The sequence below is a fragment of the Netta rufina genome, assembly GCF_964035555.1.
Source record: "Netta rufina genome assembly, chromosome: 9".
NCBI lineage: Eukaryota > Metazoa > Chordata > Aves > Anseriformes > Anatidae > Netta > Netta rufina.
Window position 1 is genome coordinate 16,956,632 of NC_140132.1, and position 19,694 is coordinate 16,976,325.

General features: G+C 42.7%; 1 protein-coding gene across 1 annotated transcript in view; it reads left to right on the forward strand.

Annotated features, from left to right (window-relative positions):
* ARMC9 (armadillo repeat containing 9) overlaps positions 1 to 15,388 on the forward strand; it is a 63,759-nt gene extending 48,371 nt beyond the window's left edge. The window contains exons 22-25 of the mRNA XM_084292301.1: positions 1,379 to 1,503; positions 4,958 to 5,090; positions 9,395 to 9,567; positions 12,956 to 15,388. Coding sequence (XP_084148427.1) covers positions 1,379 to 1,503; positions 4,958 to 5,090; positions 9,395 to 9,567; positions 12,956 to 12,978 — 454 coding nt within the window. The 3' untranslated portion in view covers positions 12,979 to 15,388. The remainder of the gene's footprint in view (positions 1 to 1,378; positions 1,504 to 4,957; positions 5,091 to 9,394; positions 9,568 to 12,955) is intronic.
* Positions 15,389 to 19,694: the final 4,306 nt, after the last annotated feature.

A 19,694-nucleotide genomic window follows, 5' to 3' on the forward strand; every position in this document is an offset into this window, starting at 1 on the left:
AAGTAACCAAATCATAGCTGCCTTAATATGAAATACATCCAGTTCAGATATTGCTTTCAAATTTTTAAATTATTTAAGTGTCTCATGTTTGCATCAAATGAAATGGTATGAAAAATGTCAGACTTCTTACTCTCCTGTACAGCTTGTTTACCTAGGAATAACCCAGGACAGTTCATCTGAAGTTTTTGATTCAGCCAAGGTTAAACTGCATAAAAACACATGTAAATGCTTGCATTCAGAATTGAATGTAACCCGTTTGAAGTTCTTCTGCGAGACCTGATGTAACACATTCCATTTCTCAAACAAGGTGAAAAAGGAAGCAGTTGATGGAGATACTATAATGTGTCTCTTTGAGTTGTTAGTTCATACCTCAGAAAGGGGAGGGGGGGGCTTCCAGTGCTGAATAGGAGTATTCACACAGAAAATTAATGCAGAATAGCTACTGCACATGAAGCAGATATTCCATGCTCATTTTTCTACGACTTTCCAGTACAGACAAATCTCTGGTTACTTCAGATGGATTGTCATGGGATCCCTGTATGGACAAGCTCCTGTTGTATGGGGAAGCCAGGAAACATTGGAAAACTGCTTTTTTCCTTTCCCTTCCCTCCTCTTTAAAGACTCACTGCTGAGATCACTCAAGAGGGACTGAGCTACTCAATATTCTGCTCGCTGTTTCCTTAGAAACTGACTTAGCTGTGAAATCATTAACTGCCTCCTTGGAATGCATCCTTTCTCACTAGAAATATAGCCTAATTACCTTAACCTGATATTGGGCAGGGAAACTTGCTGCGTCTGCCAACTTCTTTTCACACACGTTTCACACCCGTCTTGCTTCTGCTGCATTTTGTTGCTTATTACTGAGCAATCTTGTCCCTGTTCTGTCCTTCAGCTGCTTAAGTTTCTCATTGATCCACCTCGCTTGGGAAATCAGCAGTTCTACTTCTTATCTACTTTAAGCCAGTGTTGCATGTTGCTCTCTATAAAGCAAAATCCTTGTAATACTCAGGAGCAAACCCTAAATCCTTGAAAAAGCTGAGAATTGGAGACCTTTCAGGCCTGCTACTATATTCTTTTCTTTAAGCGTCCTACTGGTATTTTGAGTCTTCAGACTGCAAGGAGTTACAGTTTCCTTTCCTTGGCTCTTTATTGCTGTAGGAAAAAATGTTAATTCCGAATATGTATAACATCAGCTGGGTTGGGGGAGCTGCAGTGGTGCAGTTAAATTATGACATTGGCACTAGTTTGCAAAGTGAAAAAATAGGTATTTTAATTTCTTCCATGTTATTACAGGCAATGAGAAGAAATCAGAATTTGCATTCCTGTAACTTTTTAGACTGCAAGTATTCATCACCCTACATTCTCCTTTCTCCTCCAGGTCAGAAAACGATGCCGTCTCTTGTCATGATAGGCATGAGAAACTGCAGTCTCTGCCGAGTGATTGTCCTCCTGTCTGTGGTGGGAGCAGGTCCAGCATTTCTGACCTCTGCATTTCCTCGTCATGTAAGGATATTCCGTAAATGGTGTTATTGCTCATTGCTTGATTAGTATTATTATTATTTTTTAAATGTAGCCTTGGAACTGGGTCTCTGTTTGTAGACCCTAGGGCAGTCTGCATGACCTTGGGCATGCATTTGGCTCCAGCTGGATAAATGGCTGCAGGAGGTGATGTGTGGTCAGTAGATACTGACAGCCACACCAGCCTTGCTCCATCTCCCTTCCTGTGGTAGGGCCAAGGATCATTCCCAGGGCTTCCGACAAGCAAAGTATATTTTCTTTCACTCCGTGATATCCTCTGCCTAGGGAGAGAGCTGCAGCCCAGATACAGTGCACTTCCCAACTGGCCAAGCTACTTACTTGATCAAATATACCCTTGTTCAGATCTAAATGAATTACTGTCTGCTGGCACCTGCAGGCTCGATTGGCTGGTCCTCTGTATTGAAGTTGAAGGCAGCTGCAGCTCTCTGCTTCGTTTTGCAGCTGCATTCAAACCATGAAGGGTTGTGGAGGATGGGGAGCCCTGTGTGTGTAGCTGCATTGTGGGTGATGCTGCTAACGATTCCGTCCTTGCAACTTAAACAGAAATTAATGCAGACTCAGCTGGACCCGAGAGTTCAGAAGCATGTGTTGGAGTTTAAAAGGTTATAGGCTTCTGAAATACTTTTCCTCATCTTCCAATATCCACAGGCTCATGGAACTTCTGATGTGAGTTTCAACCTGCTTGCAGGGATTCATTAACATTTCCAACCAGGGTTTTAAAGCAAAATGTTCTGCAGTCTTAGATAAAGGATCTTGAAGCATATCCGGTACAGAATTACTAATAAGTTCAGGCAAAAACCTGCCATTACTTTGTTGAAAAATATGCTTTGAAGCAGCAAAGGAATAGCAGGCTTTTTTCTTTTTCTTCTTGTTTTTTAAATTTCCTAGAGGAAATGAAGAGGATTCTGAGAAAAGTAACCGAGATCTTGCAGGCAGGAATCTGCTTGCATAATGCCTAGAGCTGATAAATACAACGTGCTGAATAAAAGGCGTATGAGAGAAGCAGCTGAAGCTCCTGTTTGAGATGGGCACTCGGGTCCTTGCTGTTGTGCATGAACAGAGAGCTGGTGTCCTCAAGCCTTGCTTGACACAGTAGCATGCCGAGTAGAGCTAATTCTGTTCCACACAGAGATTAATTAGCTGGTCAGAGGCAGCAGCTCAGAACAGAGGCTGTGAGCTAATGAAAGCATGCTGACTCGACAGTTTTTCTGTATAGAATAATAATTTTTAAAAAGGGATTGTGCATATTCATGCTTTGTAAAGGAAATTAGGCAAAGTAGGTACCCAATGTGATGCTATTTCCTGTTTTAAAATGTACTGTAGATAAAACCTACCTTTGGATGTAATTTCCAAGGTATTATGCAGGCACCAGGAGCCCAGCATGCCTTCTGAACCACGTTTTGATAATATTTTATGTTCACTCACCTCTGTCACCTTTCCTGTGCCACTGATGCTGTCTGATGGCTTGCTTGGAGAGGTTTTTGGGGAGGCTTAAAGCGGGAATCTGAGCAAGTCAATGAAGTAATTCATCATTTTGGTGGAGATTGTTGATTTAATGCCTTAGTGCTGAAGAAAATGCTGCCAATTTAATGTATTCATATTTTCAGAACTTTAATTTTACCCACTAAAAAGTTTGCTAGCTATTTTCGGTCAAAACTGCTTACAGATGGATATTAGTTAGAGAACTAGATTATACCGTCTCTTCTCATGGAAAAAATTGGAAGTCAGAATATACAGCATATTGCAAGTTTATATTCATTATGCATATAAGAACACTAATTATTTTTATGCGTGACAGAGACAATTCTTAGCACTAACTGAGGCTATAAAACAACACTGAGTTACTCAAAGAAGGATTGCCAGAGGTTTGTTTTCAGTTTTTGCAAGTAGCCAGTGAAATACATGCTTAACTATCTTACCTTTTGAGATTTAGAAATGAAGAGAAGAGACTGCACTGCTGGATCCCATGGCAGATCATTTCATTGTAACTGGACTGGATCTTTGGACATTGCCTGTTTTCCAAAAGGCAGTGTTTTTTGTAAATCTTAGATTGAATTCAAAACATTGGATTCAAAACAGTACAAAACAAGCCCTTGAAACCATAATTAGAAAAAAAAAATCTTACTATACAAAGCTTCTGTGCCCTTTTTCTTCTAGTGCCTTCTAAGATAAAACAGGAATCACTGCGTAAGAAAGATGTAAAAATAGTTGTACTGCTTCTAGGGGCTCCCATCGTGCCCAGGCAAATGTCATTGCTGTGAAATGGAATATATAGTGTGTTGAATTCAGATCTCGGTCTGACAGTCATCGTGCAGCACCAGAAACCTGCTCACTTCAGCATGTATTTTCCCACATCACATGAATATTTTGGGTTTCAGAGTTGCACGCAATCAAGTTATGAAATGAATAATAATAGATGGGGGGGGAGAGGAAAAGAATAAAAGCTTCACGTGAACAGTCAGCATCATCAATGTCATGTCTCAAGCAAAGCTTAGCTTCAAGAAACTTTTATCCTCTTCTGTTTTCTAAAAATGAAAGTAGTTCTCAATGTTCTCTGCACCTGGATCTACTCATCTGTTCTTGAGTCATATTCTTTTTTTTTCTTTTTTTTTTTTTTTTCTGATTCTGTCTGGGACCGTCCTCACTTTTTATCAATTTGGTAAAGAGATTATTATTATGACTTTTTTTTTTGTCTCCTATGAATAGGCTTGCATACTAAAGATGAACCTTGGTCACCTTATTTACATATCCAGTGAATATCAGAGAGAACATTAACTGGGCAGCCAGGTGCTTGTCTGGAAGTGGCCTGGTTGGTATCCCACTCAGCAAGTGAGAGCAAATAAAAACAGGAGGGCAGCCTGTCCCAGGCATGGGAGGAATGCGGAGGAATGGAGCTGGGAATTTTCCCTAGGCTCTTACTGGACTTGCACGTCTCGGTAGCCTTGTGATCCTCAGCAAGCTGCCTGTCCTTCCCTTTTGTGTCAGCACAAGGCAAAATGTGAGGTTTAGTGGGCAAATGTAACAGACCTCAGTTCTGATGGAGGTGTTTAAAACAGCTTTTTGTCTGCAATGTCTGCCTGTCACTACAGATGTGGACAGACAACTGCAAGAGGTTGCATTCCTGTGGCTTTAATGAGGTATCAGCTAATAACTGATATATTTTAACTGATGAATGCAGAGTATAGCTGCTTTAAAAATGATCCAAGCATGATTTACCTTGCAATTGCAAAGGGCTAGGAGGATGCACACATGCAGTTACCTCGGCTCAGCTGATGAGCTATAAACTCTGCCACAGTAACTCAGTAGCTTGCTTTTGTCTCAACCTTTCTTTCATACAGCAGGAGCCGTGACTTGATTGTATTTCTAGTGAATTGTAAAGAGCCAACTTCTCACTGAATTGTGTTTCCTTTTTAAATAGCAATTGAGACGAAGTCGTCCAAAGTATTCTCATCAGGCCATAGAACGGACCGAAGCATCCCAGGTGGTGACAATATCTTGTCTTCTCGATCCACTGACTTCACCCAGGACAAAGTAAATGGGCAATCTCATAGGTATGATTTATTCAGATGAGTATCTAAGAGTGCAAGAGGAGTCTGAGGGGACTTACCAGCTAATTCCATGCTGCTGTAAAGACAATCTGTGAAGTCATTTGATGTATGATGTAGTCTGGTCTGAGACAGCTGTGGCGGTGCTTGCCAAACAAAATACCCTTAGTAGTGCCAGCGGCAGCTGTTCAATTTCTAAGCATCTGGTCCAGAATAGGAGAAACCTCAAGCAAGACGTTATTAATGAACGTCACATGTATGCACAACCCGGTCTCCTGCAAGTAAAACTTCCTGATTGCTTCCGTAGATGACTGTACTGTACCCCATGAAAAATCATTTAAACAGTAAAGAAAGAGGGACAGCAATGGGAACAGGGCAGGAATTAACATGCAAAAGAGAAATTAAGCATTTAAGTGGATTTGTGTGTTTAAACATGCTGTGTTGCTAACACAGCTGACCAGAATCCCTGATGATTGATTTGCTAGGTGGGTATAAGAAAGAACTAAAATATTACAAGTTCTCACAAAATGGGTTTCAATTTTATCTTGGAAAAAAAAAAAAAGAAAATCTGTCAAAAGAAGAAGAAAGATCTTGCTCTCCTGTTCATGCATTGAGTCCTCTCTGAAGCTCCTCATATGGAGGACTGTGATGTTATATACTGGGTGAGAACTAGTAATTCATTAGGAATTGGACTGAGATTTACCAAAGCTTTTCAGGACCCACATGTGTCCTTCAGACATTAACAGCTTTTTCCTAAAGGTAGTTTGATTGGGCCAAGTTTTAAACAGTGAGTGTAGAGAAATGTTAAAAGCAAATACATTCCAAGAGTAAAATACAGAATGGGTGGAGATGTGTTAAAGGAGAGGTTTTACAGACTCTCTATGGGTCTGATTTTTTTTCAGAAATGTTCAGTTACTTGTGTTAGTTAAAGCTCTAGCACTTCTGAAAGCTAGATTCTCTGCTTAGAGCTTTGTTTCTTTCTGGCCTACAGATGCCTTTGTAAATATTTTTTTTCCAATTTTGCTCTTCCAATGGTGACGTCTGAGAAATTACATGCTGTTAACAAATTAGCACTGGCAAGTAATTGAAGTACGTAGTAGTCATAACCCTGTTCCTGCATTATTGGTTTTACTTCCGTGTTAACATAACAGTATCTAAGCACATACTGCAAATACAAACAGAATTTGATGGCAAAATTTTGCTTGCTTTGTGCGCTGGCTGATGTAGCGAGGTTACTATTCAGGCATTTGCTTGCAAGAGATCATAAATAGGCAGTATCTTGTCCCCTACCTTAGTGTGAAGCTTTGCTTCTCTACAGTTATAATCCATTGTTTAAAAGGTATGTCCCTAGTAATCTTTGCTCTTTCTGAATACAAGGTTATATAAATATCGCTAATAGGTGGATCCCTAACTGAAATTAAGGATGCAGTATTGCAGAAGGAGATCGTATCTGTGCATTGTACGTGTATGCTTCCTTACCATGCAAGCGATAATCTCTATTTACAAAGCAGCCTCGAGTTACGGATATGGGAATGTAACCACTCATAGTCCAAGCAGAACACAGAGTTTTCTGTGTCAGGGGTCTTTTGTTCATGTGCTCATGTTGCAACGACTAGGCCCTGCCTTTTTATTCTTCTTTCATTTTTTCCTCCCTGGAAGTGTATTTTAATGTGTTTGCAAAACAGAGTGAATAAATCACTGCTTTGGTCATATGTCTACCACAAGAGCTGCCTTCCTTCCTACTAGGCAAATACCAAGACGTTCCTAGAAAAGGTATGTATGAGAAAAGGAAGGTTGACTTGTGGTGATGCAGCATTTTGATCATATATAGATGTTATATGCCTTGTAGTTAGTCAAGCATAAACTTGTGCCTAATAGACTTCAGTTTACGATTGAGGCTTGCTTGAAAAATTCCCTATGTTTTATTGTGACTATGACCAGCATCGTCACAGTAAAGAGATTACACTCTGTAGGGGCCTTCTTTGGTTTCTAATAGTCTCACCTTTGTTATAATCAGGTAAAACTGGTCAGAAGTCCAAGTGTGTTTGTCTTGGAAAAAGCAGTCCATAACTCGTATTTGAATGTCGAGTCTTCTCACGTCTTGGTTGGTTATTCAGATCTCCGTGTCAGTCTGTTGTGTACTTTTTGATAACTATCTTATTTTTTTTCCAAGTAATCAGTTTTATTTCTTGTCAATGCAAACGTAGGTTTCTCTGATTTATTTTTTGTTAGAAAGTTTGCTCTCAAATTACCACACATTGTCACAAATGACTTTTTTACTAAATACTATAGAACATTTTTCCACAGTAGATTTTGCTGCTTCTTTCTTCGTCTGCCCAAGTCTTAAAGGAAGCCAGATAGAAGGATTTTTATGGTACTTTGAAGATTACCTCTTTTCCGTAGGTCTCTTTTTATTGTTGTAGGAGAAAGTCATTCTGGGACACCTGCATACATGGACACATCCTACACATCCTGACAGAACACCAGCAGATTTTTTCTTTGAACTTTATGGTGTTTGCTACCAATTTATTTCATATAATCCTTTCCCAGAGAGTTTGTAAATATGTGAGCCATCGTACGTGACTGTTATATATTCTTTCTCTTTCATCAAGTCCAGTGACTGACTGCATTACGGTGCTTTGTCTCCCAGGTGTGTAGAGCTGCCTAGGTTACTCTGGTGAAACTGAGATTGTTCATGGCTATAAAAATGCTTTTTAGTGCTTAGGAATACAGATGCAACTTTTTTAATCTAGTGCCAAATAACAAAAAAAACTAATTTATGGCTCAAATACTTCTGTGAGGCTGTTGGGTCTTGCTTTTTCATCTGTGTCAGCGTATCGTAATCCACACGAGGTTAACATGACTGGCACTAGTGTATTGAAAACCCAACTCTTGAATCTGAGCGAATAAAACGACAAACAAGCAATAACAATGAAACTATTTTATGGAGAGAGACATTTAAATACATCTGGGATCCACGGCTTGGGGTGAATCTAGCCAATCTTACTTTTTTTTTGGCTTGGATTTGCTGGTTTTGCTGCCATCTGCCACCTTCCCTTTTGAAACGCTTCAAGTTTAATGCTTGTCATGCTCAGTGATAGGTAGAGGGCTGCAGAGATGGCTCTGAGGAAAGGAGTTAGAGTGTCTCTGCCCTTAATAGTTAACATATACAAATGCAAAATGCAGACAATTAATGCCACTTAAAATATAAAAGAAACGTTTGCTGACAGATCTCCCTGCAAGGTGAAGCAGGGGAATGGCTAATCACTGACTCAGCAGCATTCCCAGGAGAGCAGGAGGGATTAAATGTCTTGAAAATCCTCCTAATCACCCTTTCTGATGGTCACAAAGGGTTCTTTGATGAAGCTAATAACACGGGGACTTTCCAAATAAAATTTTAATCACTTTCCTTTCGATGGCACCTTTATGATTCTCTTGCTTTGGCTCTGCTTTCACTTCCCTTTAATATGATGTGTTTCTTCATGTAGCTGTTATTTCAGTTTAATCTTTTCTCCTTTTAAGAGAAAATTGACTCACTAGAGCCAACATGAATATAGATTCAAAATTATTTAAGGCTTACTATTTCCTGGTAGCCTTCACTTTTTGTGTATCAGAATATATTGATGCTAGGGGCGGGGAAGGACAGTGTGTCCTCACGCAGTTATGGACTACATTTTAAATAATTGTATTCTTGCAGCATGTGCAGACTGTGAAATAACAGCAGCTGGTTTGTGTTCTCAGCACGAACAAGGAACCCGTGTGCATAGGGAATTTATTTTATAGATGCCATCAGAGCTTTTTGCTCTTTCGGCAAAGACCTTTTGGGAGATCCACGAATCTTGTCACAGCTGGGAGCCAGGGAGGATGCCTGTGTCTGCCAATATTATGACCTGTATGTAATAGTTAGTGCCCTAGAACGATTTATTCCTGTGCTGTAGCTTTCATATATGCTTTTTGTACCTCAGAATGAGTCTGCATATGATGAAGACAATAGAAAACAAGCTATACAACACAAGCCAAACATCTATTATTTATTTGCAAGGGGCTTACCCGGACCTGTTCAATCCTGTTGTCCAAATAATCAGGTTTGAGTAGGATAGACAGGTCCACAGACCCAGTTTAGGGAGGCTGTACAGTGAGTACATACCCCAGGGTAGTACCTGTGGTGCCATGTTCCTCTCCGTTTGTAGTCACCCTGAATTTGGGGCATTCTGGTGTGGTGATAGCAGGCCAGGTTTCACTTGGTTGCAGACTTTCTGTGCGTATGTTTTTCTCTGTGTGTTACTAACCCTTTCCATGTCCTCCCACAGCGAGTTTTTCTCGGCCTTTACCAGCAAACCCAAGATCCCTCGCACTCCTGAAGTGCAGAGTGCCAGCCCCAGAAAGGGAAAGCTCCCGACCATTGCCCCGCAGTTTTCTCAGTCTGGTCCCCAGCAAACGAGCCGGCCGAGCTCCTCAGGATCATCCACAAGGAGCAGACAGAGTAAGTGGAAAAAGTCACCCTTCTCCTTGTCAGCGCTTGGGATGGGAAAGGAGGGAGCTCTGCGGGAGCTCTCCAGGAATGAAGTCGTACTCTGCGAATGTGCCAGGAGTATATGACATTGTACTTGTCATCTGCAGGATGCACAACCATGGAATTATATCCTGCTGAACACTGCTCCTATTTCCAGACTGTCATGTGAACAGTTGGAGACGTGCTTTTTCCTGTCTCTGGGTGGAGAAAAGTGGCTCAAAAGTATGGGGGGAAGCTTCTTGTCTCAGATTAGACATTCTCTGGATGTCATTAGACTGTCTCCTTTTCTTTAGACACTTGTTCACTCCACTGTATAGCTTGTCTAACGTTCTTCAGTTTGGATTCCTGGGTGTGTCTGCGCTGCACTGAATGTAGACCAGATGTCCGACGGTTCAGGAGATGGGCTAGGGCAGCCTAGCAAGAAGGCTGCCAGGCATGGTGTGCTGCTTGTGGCAGTCAGCATTCTGCTGGAAACTTGGATTTGAGAACCAGATGGATGTGTTGTTGCCTGCAGAAGCGTAAGCAGTGCTAGGTTGCAGTGGGCTCAGAGGAGAGGAAGGCAGGGACCTGAGGTTGGAGGGAAGAGGTGAAAGCATGCTTTAGGCCTGCCAGCATGAGCCCACTAAAATAGAAATGTTGGTCTCAGTTGCTTACACAACAGTAAACACGTATGGAGATGTGGAGGGTGTGAATAAGTTTTTTCTCCGGGGTGCAGAAAGGACTAGCTGGATTCAAATATACTCCTGGAGCTGGACTAGCCGCATTCAGGTATATCCCTGGTGCCAGCAGCAATAAAAATGGAAATAGCAACGTGCTATAGGTTCATATTTCAATTGTATCGTAAAAGTTTAGTGATGATTATCACAACGTAACGTCAGCATGACTCTTTAGCTGTAACTGTTACCTTTAACCATTTAAAAACAAAAAAAAACAAAAAACAAAAAAACACACCAGGAAACTAATAGCACTTTGTAAACCTGCCCATGGAGTTTGAGATAGGTGCTTATCATTAACTTTTAATTACAGATAAGGAAAACTAATTGTAGGGAGCTGAAATAATACAGTAAATCAGCAACAGAGCAGGAAGGAGCTTCTTGAACCTTCTATATTGCTTACTTATTGTCATTTCGTGTGGTCGTATATGTGAGGAGATTGCGTGGTTTCATTCAGGGAGTACAGGTGAGGCAATGAAAGAGGATGTCCCTGGTAACTAAGTGAGATTTTGACCTAGCGATTATTTGCTCGAGTGATCCCATGCTTAGGTAATAACTGCCAGCTGCTTTAGTGTTACTTTCACTGCGTATGCCCTGTGTTTCACCTCTGTCATCAATGCTTTCTTTACATTTCCTGTGAGGGGAGTTCCATTCTGCCCTGGCTGAATGTGATGCTAACAGCCAAGAGTCTGTCCCTGTTACCTGTTTAGCTTCATTTCCAAAAGCACTAGTCCATTAAAAAGGAAAGAGTATATGTGTGCACACAAACTTGTCCACATGTTCTAGTTTCTCCAGCAGAACTCTACGCTCCTGGGTGTCTGTGCCCTGTGAAAGATGTGACACATGCATGGTTGCTTTTGTAGGGATGTGAATTAAGTTCCTTTTCCAGTGGCACAGTGCACAATCTAGCTTATTTTGAAGTTGAGTTAAAGGAGAGTTTAATCAGAGTTCTGTGTTGTTTGTGTTTCTTTATTGATTCAGTGTATGTAACTTGTAAAGCCAGACTCTTGGGCTCTCTTAATTTTTAACTTTTGTTAGATAGGATTTGTCTTACAGCATACCTGTGGGCATCATGCACTGAGAACATTACATCTCATTTTGTGTCCGTTTAGCTTTTCTCCAGAGTTTTTCATTGGGGTTTCAGGCAACTTGTTTTCTATCTGTCCATAGGTTTCGCGAGACAGACTTGAAGGCAGCAAAAGAACGCTAAACTCCTATCTTCCTGCCAAAAAATAGCAAAGAAATTGTTTTGCAAACAAGCTGCCATCCACCCTATTTTATTCTGTATTGTTGTCTGCTGTCATAAGGCACCTATTAGTTACTCTGCATCTTGCAGGTGGCTTTCACACAGGTATTTATGGTTTGGAAAATTGAGAGGCTGGTGTTAAAGACCTGATTTTTAAAGGACTTTAGAAAGGCTTTAAGCACCCAAGTCCAAACCCTGGGTTTTCAAATTTAATTCCCTTTAAGCTTCTGCTTAAAAGTACAGGGTACAGGGAAGCATCTGAAGCAGGTGAGCCCCTGATAAAGCTCTGTTTTGCTATTCCTTTGATTTCCTAGTTGACTTTTGTAGATGAGTTGGAAGTGGTGTCAGATGCACAGATCTAAGCAATTAGTAGATCTCAGCAGTTGCTGCCTTCCATTTGCCTACTGCATAGGTATGTTGGTTTTTTACATATTAAAAGAGACTTCTGGAGGATTGTCTTTACCTCGTGGATTCCTTTGTATTTCTGGAGAAATAAAAGTTTATATAGCTCTGGACAAATGATGAGAAAAAGATTAGTTTCTGATTGCACTTATTGATGCGATGGCTTATTTTAGAGACAGGTTTTAGCTTGTTTTTAAAATTTATTGTAGGTGTACTTACTGGAAATAAGTTGCTTTGACGCAAACCTAGCTGAACTAGCTGGACTGCTGTTCTTGGAGTGTAGAGTGTGTGGAATGCCTGAGGAATGCAGAGGAAGCACAGGTACTTAGTGCAGCTACAGGCCTGGGGCCAGATTGCTGCCTGAGATGTAGCCCACTGTTAGTGGAGTGTTAAAGCTGTACCTTACAGCAAAACTGAGCTCCTCGAAATAAAACCAACCACGTTGGAGCTTTCTGCTGAATCCCCTTCCTAGCCGGTATAGGGGTGACACAGTGGCTAGAAGACAAAGAGGACCTCCAAATCTAAACTTTTTCAGCTCTGCTTTATGTGCTCCATGTGGATGGGAAAGAATGATTTAGTCTTCATGCATTACTCTGCATCTGTTCCAAGCACCTCTTTATGGACACGCTAAAGGTACGTGTGCAGCATCCCACGTTGGTTCACTCTAGGGCACAGTGAAACTAGACTGACAGAAAAATCTGTACCAAAAGAATGAGGAAGGATTTTATCAGGAGTGTGACCTGCCCCTGTGGCTTCCTGCTACTCCAGAAGTTCTTTCAGTGACCCCAGACAGCTGGCTCCCATAAGCACATTCTGCATTTTGAAGTTGCAGCACCAGTGGTTAAGGTGCCTTTGTGTGTGTTCTTTGTGCTGGTTGTGTCACTGTATGGATCAAACAAGTGTTCCCTCAGGCAACTCCTGCCTAGTGATAAATCCTGCTTTCAACTGACAGAGCTTTTTTTTCTTTTCTTTTTTTTTTTTTTTTTCCTCCCTGCAGGCAGCCAGTCCTCCAGGAAGTGAGAACAGTTCCTTTCCTCAAGAATCACCTGTCACTTTACTGAAGGGCAGAAGCAGCTTCCTGTAATGAGCTTTACTGGCGACCTACCGAGAAGAGGTTATTAACATTGCACGGCGTGTGCCCTGCATGGTGATTCAGGGATTATCTGATGGGATCCATCTGTAGTCCTCTCGAAAGCTGGCTAAGACAAAGGCCTTGTTACAATTCAAGGTCTCAGCAGGTGCCCACAACTGATACGGTAGATGGATATAGTCCCACTGTCTCTGATAGTTTATTCTAAAGTGACATTGCTACCTCCAGAAGTCTCTTGCTCTCTGCTTTTTGTGTCAGAGTAAATGGCCTTTGGAGGTGGTCTGTAGGGCTCAGCACAGGAGTCTGGCCAAGCAACTGTCTTGTTTACATATTGCTTGCTGAACAAGTCTGTAACTTGCTTTATTTAAATTATGCTGTTGTGAATGAGTTAGGGAATATCTGTGTTCAAAGGATCTGTATCTGCATGAGGAAGGAAAGTGTACGCTATCTGTGTAGCCTCACTGCCTGGAGCAGTTCTATGTGGAGTGAGATCTCTGTTTGACCACCAGAGACTGAAGAGAAAGTATTTTATCAACTTCTGATTGTCCTAAGGCAGTTGAAAAACTGTGCCAGTGCCTAAAGCACCATCCAGCCATGCTTATCTCCGAGGATCTGGTCAGCAGGTTTATCTACAGTAATTATTCCTATTCATTCATTTTTTTCCCCTTAATGTTGTTTCTTAACATTTGTAGAATGAATAATTAATTTTCCACTGGAATTAAGAACTTTCTTCATTCACAGGAGAAACCATGAGATGTGAACAGATTAGAAACAGTGTTCTGTGTGTGTGTGGCTGTGGACAATGACTTTTGGTCTTTGTCACATTTTAAATTCTTCACTTCTGAACAGTGATTGGTTATGTCTTTATGGAATTTATGCTGGTCTTCAGTGAATACAAAGTGCTGAATAGGTAAGGGTAATCAGGAAGCCCTTCGCTAAATCAAAACCCAGCAGTTAGTTCTGCCAGTAAATTATGAAGCCTGCACATCCCTTTGTATGACACAGCTCTTAGGACAACAGCAAAAACTTTAACAGAAAAGCAGTTTACCTTGGAGCTTGGCTGCCACTGAAGCAGAAAACATTGTAAATGGACTTCAAAGCAAATGCTTTAGCAGGTGTAAAAGGGAGAAGCCAAAGCTTTTGTTTTGGAGTTTCACCTTGAGAAACAAACAAGAGGAACCCAGCCTAAAAAGTCAAGCAGCTCCAACAGTGACAGCTGCCTCCCGCTTGAGTAAAGAGTTGTAAAGCCACCAAACATTTCCGTAGGAACAGAAGAAAGCTTTATGCTTGTGCCGATGAGACCTTGAGTTGTTTGTGTCTCTTGGTATGTGATGGCAACTGAATAGGCAAGGCATTTCCTCACTCGGTGTAGTTGCCATGAGACCCAAGACCAGTGATGCTGCGTCAGGTTTTTGTGGAAAGGGATCCAACAGGCAAGTTCCTCTAACCCCTTTGGCTAATAGACTTCAAATTGGAATTAAGATGTTTTGAAGGACAAGACAGTTGAAAATCTGGTCGTATTCACGTGAAACTTTCTGCTCAGTAACTGCACAGACTAACACAAAGCAGGCAGGGTATGGGTTTTGCTTTAATGCCCCAGCTGCATAGGACATAGAGTAATTAGAGACAGTCTTTTTTCCTGTAGATTACAGTGATAGATGAATCACAGAAAACCTCTGATTTGTGCTTTGTGAAATCACAGAAAATCCCTGATTTGTGTGCCCACCCGCTCTCAAAGCTGCTAAACATAGATAATGAAAAAAAATGTCCTTTGATTTACAGAAGGGCAGCAATAGGAGGCAGCCATAAGAACTCACCTAGTAGTTTTGCATGGCAGGCAGTTTTTCTTTTCCCTCTGAAAAGCTATCTTTTTTCCAGCTGGTAATATCAATGGGCAGGTTGTTAACACTGAAGTGCTAAGCAAGTTCATTTGCATATGTGGATACACAGAGTGCCCCAGCAGTTGAATTTTATTTATTTTACAGCGGTGTTGAGTTTCATGTTTGAGCAGACCTGATTCTCTGAAATGCAGAACAGCCTTTGAAAAGAGTTGAGTGCAAACTATTAAAAAAAAAAAAAAAAAAAAAACTCCCTGGGTTTACCGTTAGGTGAGGTTAAAACTATCACTCTGTAACTCAGCCAAAAGTAGCTGCCCTCCACTAGATCAAGATAAGTGAAAAGCAAAATACAACCAACAGATGAGGAAAACTGAAAGGAACAAACTGAAGTGTATGTCCTTGTGTGTTTCTTATGCAGGCCCACTGCAAGGCAGAACTCTACGTGTATGTTTTTTCATGTTCAAGTCTTAGGTATCTTGGAGTGAGTACAGAGTTTGAAAACTGTGAGAGTATTTTTATATTAATGTTTGAGAAACTTCATTTTCCAAGTACTTGAGAGAGAAACTGTGTACATGCTTTGAAATAAAGTAGCAGCTGAGCAGTAGCTTATGAGGCTGACAAAGTAACGTGTTCTCTGTTTCTCTGTGTTGCTCACAAAAAGCCCCTGCGATGCCAGTCAGGAGGTTTTGAAGCTAATGTTAAATGCTCATTCTGCCTTTGTTAGTGGGGCACCACTATTTGGGGTTGAGAGGTCCCTGGATAAAAGGTCAGTAACATGCATATAGCAAATTCTGCACCTCGCTCTTAAAAGTTGTTAGGTACTTTTTGTATCTGTCACGCAGAGGCTGCTGCTAGATACAACACCATCCTGGTAAATTTGTAACAGGAACAGTGGAAGCTGCCTCCTGAATGAGAGGGAGGTGATTGTACCTAAACTGATTAATTTTATTTACGATAAGCAGATGCAGTAACTGAACGTAACACACAAAAAGTCCCCTTCAGCTGTTTGTGTGACCAAAGTGCTACATGATGCTGATGTGCTTCTTGTGTATAACCTCTACATTCAGTGTTAATGGGGCACAGAATCATACAGTATCCTGAGTTGGAAAGGATCCGCATGGATCATCAAGACCAACTGCTGGCCCCACACAGGACCACCCAAAAGTCAAACCGTGTTTCTCCAAGTGTTTTCCAAGCATGAACTGCCTATGTCTATTTAAACTTGCATGTCAGGCTCATTCCGTACAGTTGCTTTAAAATCATCTGGTGCTGACCAAGTAGAAATGCTTCTGAAGGCACACGTGAATTTTTCTTTCTGTGCTAGGTTTCCCTAGGGTTTCATGCACTTTCAGGCTGTGCGTTTGCTTGCCTTGTGCTGTTCTATTATCGACAAATTCTGTCTCAGCTGTTTTGTCTCTACCTGAATTGGAAATGCATCTCCCTTTGGTTCAGCCCGGCCTGCCTCTGCTGTCAGCATTGTTTGCCCAGAAGTGTTGCAAAGCAGGTGTGTGCCACACATCGTTTTTGGTCTCATGAGGAGAGCCCAGGCATGTGGGATGCCACCACTGACACTTTTTGGGTGTCAGAGCTGTTATTCCTTAGAGGGGCTATAAGTGTGGGGGGGAGACAAGCAAGGAAGTTCTCTGGAGACAAAATATTCCTGTGTTGGGGAGGGACAAGGGTTGTTTGGTTTGATTTTTGAGATGTTTGCTTTAAATAAAGTTCACTGGTCTCTAAAAAAAAACACAGCAGGGGTTACAGCATAGGGATGAAAAACACTGCGTTGGCTTCATGCCCATGTTGGAGCAGTAGCAGGAGGAAGGCAAGCAAAAGCTACCTTCCCCCCAGGTATTTCCCCCAGCCCCTCCGTTCCGGGACCTGGAGTTCATCTTTGAGCCAGAACTTCTGGCAGCGTACACCATCCTCACGCGTGGCTGCAGTCTGGTTCAATTTGGGGACAAATCATTCCCCAGCAGAGGAAGTGGCGGGGAGCAGGGAGGTGCACCTTGCACAGTGAGCCGATCTAATCGTGGGGTGTTTGAGCCAAGCCCTGCAAGGTTTGGACACACCTGGTTATGCCATGTGCAAGGTGGTGCATGGGCTTGGCTAACCAAGAGGTTAGAGATACAGTTTTACAGGTCTCCGCTGACCTTGGTGGGAACTGAGTATTAAAACACCTCTGTGACTAAGCCGTGTGGCCTCCTGCACTTTCCTGACCTCTGCTATTCATATAAATCAAAAAAGGAGGGGGACTCTTGAAAATGCAGTGACAGGTGAGAAACAAGATGTTCTGGGGCAAACAAAGCAGATGAGACTCGGCTCTTCCAGCCAGGTTGTGTGGGAATCTGCTGCCAGCAGACTTTAAAGGAACTTGGTGCAGAGCCCAGGGCAGGCTGTGTTATCGGACCAGTAATCCTTCTACCTGGTGCCTGGTCAGTGGTTGGTATCTGGTGTTTCAAAGCAGGTTTCTTTCCAGCTCCTGGCTGCATTCTGCCCTGCGGAAGAAGGGTGTTGTGTTCAACTCCAGGACCATGAGCTAAACTTCCACTCCTTGAGGATCCAATGTTCTCCAAACGACAGGCCAAGTGGCACACCCTGGGACATCTAATAATTTTCGGGAACGTGCCCTTTTCAGTTCTCTCGGCTGTCCTTTCGCATAGTCCAAGTTTCCGAGGAGCTATGATATTGATTTGTGGAAAGGAAAGTGAGAAAGCTTCATGCAAATTGTCAGAAAGTCCAGTGACAACCTTAAATGTTTGCCTTGTGCTTATCTTCTTCAAATATGGGAAATGCTGATCTCATATGATTTTAGGTCCACAGTTTTCGGGAGTGTCACTTACTTTGCTCTGGGTATGAATGACCTGTAATTAAAAAGATGGCATCCACTACCTCTCACTCTTTTCTTTTTACAAGACATTAAACTGTTGCTTCATTTTATTTGTTTTCCTTTTCATAGCTCTGGGAGCTAAATCCAAGTAAAAGAGCAAACAGGGCAATAAGGAAGAGTGGATACCACAACCAACAGCCTTCATCCTGCAGGTGCTTGAGGTGCTTTGAGGCTGGAGCTGACAGCTACGACCGCTGCGGCCAGCCAAAACTCAGCCCTACCTACTAAGGGATTTTTAGCAGGCAAGGACATTTCCCCCTGCTGATCCCAAGGAGAAATCCTGGCCTTTGTAGCTGGAGATTTCATTACAGGCACGTAGTCCTCTTTCTCTGAAGAGCGAAAAAGCCGGGCTAACAGGCGGATGGGATGTGAGTGCTGGAAATAGCAGCTCTGTGCCAAGTGATAGTTCCTCCTTCGGGCTGCCATGTGCCGCTCTGACGGCCGTAGCCCTTGTCTGGATCCGGCTGACTGCTGGCAGAGGTTGAATGCTTCCCGAGAACAAATCCGTTTATTGTTTGTGTCTGTTCATGCACTGCCTTTGGGACCATGGTTCGTGTTGGTAGCAAGGAGCTGGGCCGTCCGCGCCAAACGAGCTCTTTGTCAAGCAGCACGCCTTGCTGACATTTCTACCATTTTCTCCAACTGCTTACCCCAAGCAGACAACTTGTTTGTTTTTGTTAACGTGGCAGATCGTGGCCTGTCGTGATTTCCCATGAAACTCTTTCAATTTCTCTCCAGGCCTTGTGACTGAAGGTGCTGCTGGTGTGGATGCAGGTTTTCCCAAAGCCGCGCTGAGTGCTGCAGCGAGGCCTGAGCGGCTGCCAGGCTCCACAAATCCTCCTGCAGCTTCCAAGGTCCTCTGAAACCGCACTTAGAGCTCCTAAAGCAGAAGCCAATACTGCTTGTCATGTCCCACGTCACCCCGAAATGGCAGCAAAAAGAACCAATTTCAGGGTGAGTCCCTGCTGGGTGTCCTGGTCCCCAGGCCCTACTCGTGTAGGGCAGAGACCCAGGCTTTTAACCATAACCAGCCCAGGTGATCTTACACATTTCTGGTGAGAACACACTTGTGTCTGTGAAATCCACTGTGACAAAAAAAAGATATCCATGCTGTAAAATTCATTATGTTCATTACTTGCTGTCTGTGAATGAATACATCCCATATTTCAGCTGAGTTCAGCTTCCCCCAAGCGGTTGTGAGGAGACAGCTGATTTTCCACCTGCACTCTCTTCGCTGAAAGCAGGGAGAGGGCTTGAATCTTCATGGAAAGCTGGTTGTTTTTATCCAGGTGCCTGAAAATGTGGGTTTTTCAGAAAAAAATCATCTCTCACACCCCAGTGCCTGCACAAAAATCTGGCCCTCCATCCTGCTTCAGTGGCCTTTCTGGAGAGCATCCGTGTAGTTTCCTGTCTCTGCTTCCTTCCCTCTCTCTAGCTTTTTGGTTTGGGTTGTGTTATTTTTTCTGTATTTTTTCCTGTGATGGGAATTACGCTGCAGGGCTGGCTCGTGCTCGTGTTACGGAGGTGAGGGAGGCTTTGAGAGGTGCTCATCCCACGGCAGCGCAGGCCTGGTCCCGCCAGCAGAGGAGAGCTTTTCCACCTCCAGCTGGAGTTATGCAGGAATCTCCTTCCTTCGGCGCTGGGGCTGATTAAAATCTCTCATTACCTTTACCTTCTGACTTGTGACGCCAGTTCTTTATGCAAAACCATTTACTAATGAGAACAGTTTAGGGCGAGTCAGTCACTGAAGTGTTACCGTCGTGCATTACATTCGTGCAGCCGGGGGTGAGACCTCGGTGCTTCATTAGACACCTCTCCATCCATTCCTGGACAGCGGGGCTGGGACTGTGGGGTGCTGGAGGACTTGGGACCAGATTTAGTCTTTATAATAACCCCCCAGGTTGTGCTGGGCAAAGCAGTA